The following is a 5,283-nucleotide window of genomic DNA, read 5'->3' as shown; positions in this document are numbered from 1 at the left end:
CGCGCTTCTCCCTTCTCCCCTATTTCTTCCCATTTCTTGCCCTCTTCTTCTCCCACATTTTCGTGTAAATTTTCTTCCCCTTTTCCTTTTCTTTCTCCCCTTTTCTCTATTAATGTCCCTCTTCTCCTAGGCTTCTCTTTCACATATCTTTCCACCTTCTTCTTTTTCTTCTTCTCCTCCTCCTCTTTCCACTTCCAAATCCAAGAAAATTTACCCATCTCTGATTGTTTTTTATATACCCTTTTCTTTAATTTGTTCAATCAATAACCAACCATGCCTTTGCCATGGAAGAGGGCCAAAGTCTCGAGGATTTCCCGTATTGTTGCGGATCTTCAGCCACCCAAGCCCAATTCCATGGTTGTGCAAACCGGCTTCCCTACTTCACTTGTTGATCTTTTCGTCAAGAATCGTGACCGATTAAAGACACCCATTAAGAAGAAGAAAAAGCAGCACCAGCATAATCAGCCCCGCGAGGTTGAGGAGTTTGTCGTTTCCGATACCACATCCTTGGCGAACGCTATAGAATGGCCGGTGGAGCCTGTTAATATCGATAAAAAGTGTGAAAGTCCGGAGAAGTTGGAGGCTAAGGTTAAAAATGTCGATAGATGTGAAGTTTTGGGGGGTGAATATCGAAATCTTGATTGTAATCAAGGTATTAAGGAATGTGGGGTTGTTGATTATGGCAATCTTGAGTCGAATAGAAAAGAGAAACGCTTGTTATGTTCAATTTTAAAGATGTTTGTGGTCGTGGTCTTGGCTTTGAGCACCACAAGACTTGCTGTTGGGATAACAATGTCTGCTTCTCTTCTCATCTTTCTTGAATATGAAGGGAGACGTCTCTTGTGTTTACTGAAAACATGCATGTTAGCTTTGCTAAGTGTATTTCCAAGGGTTGTTTCTTTATTTCGATTCAAGAAGGATTTGTGGGTTTCCGAGAAAGGAACGATCAATGTAGGGGAAGATGATTATGCGTCTGATTCTTGTGATTCGACTGGGAGCCTTGAATCCAACATTCCCCTCAAGGACATTCAACCAATGGAACCAAGAATTGATATGGTTGGACGAGTTGAAACAAATGAGAGAGTAGAATATCAAACAACTAATGATTTATTGTATTACGACAAGAGATGGGATAGAGTGGATGGAGCTGCGAAGGCAGAGAGTGATGAAGGTGGACAAATGATTTGTGGAAAAGAGCATAGCCAGAGTTGTAAACTCAGAAGAAAATTCATCAAGAAACTGGTGCCAAAGAAATTGCGTTCTGTAAAGAGAGAGAGAAAGGGAAACGAGAGAGAAGCAGAATTCAGGATGAGGAGTGATATGTCTAGTTGCTGCTGGGTAGAGGATAAGTTATGGAGGAGTGCAAACACAAAAGAGCAATCTATGCTTCACCAACAAAATTCAGGTTGCAAAGGGAAACAAACGCTAATGGAATTGTTGGAAGAAGAAAAGGAAGAAGAACAAGAAAGATTTGGAACTGGAAGAATTGAACAATTTGAACGCAGACGTTCTATTCCAACTCAGGCGTTGCAGACTAAGACAGAAATGATTGCAGTCCAGGAAAGGGTAGATATTGTAAGAGGAGGCAATTCAGGTTACTTGATCCTCTTTCTTGTTGTTCTTGCTGGACTCATTGGGGGTCGAATGCTAGCTCTTGTGGCTACAGTTGCATCCTGCTCCATGCTAAAATTGCTTGGGAGACGTAGCAGATGCGAAAAATGAGCCTGCAAAAGTTTCTCCTGTGCATCAGAATCAAAAGATAGGATCTTGGCTCGTGTTGGTTCAGAGAAGATATTTCTTAGTTCCCTTTTCGAGTGATGTTCTAGTGTTTGCTCCTGCCTGTGAGAGGGGTGTTCTTCAAGTGGCAATTGTATGAGATTCCAACATTTTTTGTTGGTTAAGAGTTATATCCTGAAATGTAAATTTACAGACAAATTGACAAATTATAAATACGTCGCTCGATTTAGCGATTCAACCCTTGCATTCCAGTGCATGCAATTGGAAGTCTGCAAATCTAGCTGTTTTAAGCCATGACCTTTTGTCTCTGTAATTTCTCTGTTTGATTGCAGATACATAAGCAGGGTCTTTAATAGGTAGACCTGATTAGGCAGCCTTAAACTGAAATCTTTTCTACAAACCTTTGATGTTTAGTTGTGCCTTATCTGCAAATGCAATCATGGAGCTTGCAAAGAAACATATATATACTGTTAAAGTGATACTCCATGCTTTCTCTTTCAATTATTATTTTTTCAGATTCCATTATTGTTTTTGACCTTTCATCTTTAATTTCCATGGTTCTTCTTTGAAGGGTACAATTCCATGCTTGGGCAATGAAAGATAATTTTACCCTCAACTTGCAAAAGGAAGGAGACAAGCTTTCAAGCCTTTTCATCTGTTTGATTCTCATAGTAAGTCAAATTTTCTCTACCTTCAGTAGACTAAAAAATGTTGGCTGTTGTGTTCTTCTACCAGTATCCTGCCCTAGTCACCAGATAAATTTGTGTTCTTCCAATCACTTAATACTCAAAGCTTCCTTGCCACATATGCCCATTGTTTTGGACGTTTTTGCCTTGACATAAGCATCCACCATCATGTTCCACTGGACAAGATCCTTGTCAAGTGACAACAATCTGCTCAAATAGATAGCCATTTGCCAGCCAAATCTATCTCGACATAGCCAGAGATCAAAACCGTATACTGCAACACCACATCAAGTTCTACTCTTGATGCTGTCTCCATCGGATTTAACACATCCAAATATCAAATAATCCATTGAACAAAAGTATAGTTTCGTAAGTGATCTGAAACTGGTACAGTAACAGCCCGTGAGCCACTTCCAGCTAGGGAATGTCGCTGTTGGACATTGAACCCAAGTCTAGAACTGTTCTTTTTTTCACATGGGGATCAATTGTTTGCACTAAGGAATCCAAGGTAAAACGTGAAGTAGCCTTGAGTAGAGGTGCTGAGTAGTGGGTAGGTATAATTATCAGGGCGGATGGATCCTATTTTAATGAAGTGGTTGGATGCAAGAGAGTGTGGGTTCTTTAGAGAAAGCTCTAACACGACAGTTCCATATGGGTATGGCATGGGTGGGTGAGACCAATTTTGATGGTTTTGACCATGAAATTGACGCTATGGGCTCCTTGTTTTGAAGAACAAGAGAATTTTGTGCAAGTGCCAATTGCCTTTGCATAATTGTTCTACTGGTTCTTACCTCTTTTTGGTACCATCTTTGCAGAAAAAGATAAGAGCAATAACGAGAGAGAGCATAAACATTTTGCTATTTTAACTTTTAAGGGTGCATTTTATGTAAGTTCTTTCTTTCTATCTAAATTTGATAAAACTTTCTTTTTAGAAGATTTGGAAGGAAAATTTTTTTTTTTTAAATTATGATTTGAGTTAGTTGAGAGACTTTTTCTTTCTCAATTGTCCGGAAGTTTAATTAATTCATCCATGAGAAGTTCAATTAATTTATCTTATTATAGGGCTTATATAGATAGGACTACAATTTGATTTGTACCGTAAATGGGATCAAGACCAAATGGGTTAAATTTAGAATTGGATCGGTCAATCATTTTTAATTTCTGTATTGAATCAGAAACTTTAGACTAGAAAGTTATACTCTCCTCGTTAAATTAAATTCAAATTAGAATTGAATCGAAATCAGTCGATTTAAACGGATAATTCAGTTTAATTTTAGTTTAATTCTTTCTTTCTATAATAAATATTTTATAAATTATGATATTTAAAATTGATACATAAATAAATTAAATTATCAAATAATTAAATTAAAATTTATTTTTAATTTGTAGAAAATATTTTTTACATTTAAATGTATTATTATTATTTTTTAAAATTCTATGTAAAATTATTTTATTTTTTATCATGTAAATGGATATATTTTGAATATTTTAATTATTTAATAAAATATATATTTAATAATATTTAAGACATACTTATTTTTTTATATTTTATTTAAATTTTTTATTTTTAAATTTTTTTCAAATCAAAATATCCATTTATAATTTAATTAAATTAAAAATCAAAATTGAAACTGTAAAAAATTAAAAATTATAACCATTTTAAAATCAGACTAAAATCATTAAAAAAATTAAAATATCTTGAACCACTTTAAATCGAATCGATTTTAATTCAATTTAAAAAATTAAATCAAACCGCTGGCCCATGGCCACGTCTAGGCTCATATCTCATATTGAAAAGCGGTTCATATGAAGGAAATTCAGGAATATTTAGAGTTTAATAGGTGATGATCTGATATCCAATAGAATAGGGTTTTACAAGGGTTTTGGTATTGAAAAATAAACTTAAACTTTCTGGGGAGGGGTTCCCCTTTTATCCATTTCGCTATACTTGCTGGTGACGTGTAAAGGCCTTTCCATGATTGAGACACGCATCTCTGACATACAGATTCGGGTGTACGAGGGTATCAGCAGCCTGCTCCATGCGTAACGGCCTCTGATTCTCCTCGTGCGTATGCTCGAGCGGATCTGCTAGGCTGTCTTAGTATGGCTCTGGATACTGGGCTGGGCCGAGAGTCGGGCCGGACGCTGAGTCTGAGAGGAGAGGGCCTGCTGGTCGTGGACTGGGCCGATCTGAGTGAAGAAGCTTGGTTGAGCCCTGCCTTGAAGGTTGAATGAGCCAGGCTTGTTGTGCATACCAGGTGCGTGGGCCTCTACGTTATGGGTCTTTGCCTGTGGTCAAGCCCCTGATTTGGGGTAAAGAAATCCAGCGGTCATCAATTGCCCCTTCACCTTCTCGGTAGTTATTGCTCCTACTGCCGAGGGGGTGAATATCAAGAACCATTATGACCGCGCCTGTTTGTGTTCAGGTGCCTTAATAACATCCTTTCATCTTTCTGTCGTTGTGCAGTTTCCAAATCCTATCTGCTCTTTCCCCTTTTTGGCTTTTCTCCATTCTTCGTGTTCTTTGCTGTCTTTGCTTTCCTGTCATCATTACCTGGACATGTCCTTTCTTTCCTTTTCCATGACTATCTTTTAAAATCCTGACACCGTTAGCTTAGAGTCTAGCATAGCTCTGCCCCGTGCTAAGGCCTCAGGCTCTAAGTATATATCAACGCCAACTGTCCTTCATTCTCACATCCTCTGCCGGAACAAAAGGTTCTTCCTTTCCGTTTCTCTGTCTGCTTCTTTCCTCTAGTGAGATTGTTCTGTTTTATCTGCAAAGGATCCATTTGACGCCTTCTTCAAACGGAATGAGGTGAGCTTGAGTTTGTATTGCTTTGTTGCCCCAGAGGTTTGTTTT

General features: G+C 37.9%; 1 protein-coding gene across 1 annotated transcript; it reads left to right on the top strand.

Annotated features, from left to right (window-relative positions):
• Positions 1-273: 273 nt before the first annotated feature.
• On the top strand, positions 274-1,722 carry LOC110617882. Its single transcript, XM_021760886.1, has one exon. The coding sequence runs from the start codon at positions 274-276 to the stop codon at positions 1,720-1,722; it is 1,449 nt and encodes a 482-aa protein (XP_021616578.1).
• Positions 1,723-5,283: the final 3,561 nt, after the last annotated feature.

Source organism: Manihot esculenta, chromosome 6 (assembly GCF_001659605.2).
Source record: "Manihot esculenta cultivar AM560-2 chromosome 6, M.esculenta_v8, whole genome shotgun sequence".
In the NCBI taxonomy this organism is placed as follows: domain Eukaryota; kingdom Viridiplantae; phylum Streptophyta; class Magnoliopsida; order Malpighiales; family Euphorbiaceae; genus Manihot; species Manihot esculenta.
The sequence above is the reverse complement of the archived record's forward strand: the minus strand, read 5'-3'. Positions and strand labels throughout refer to the sequence as shown.

Coding starts and splice junctions, on each gene's coding strand:
- LOC110617882 (XM_021760886.1), top strand. CDS start 274: ATGCCTTTGCCATGGAAGAGGGCCAAAGTCTCGAGGATTTCCCGTATT.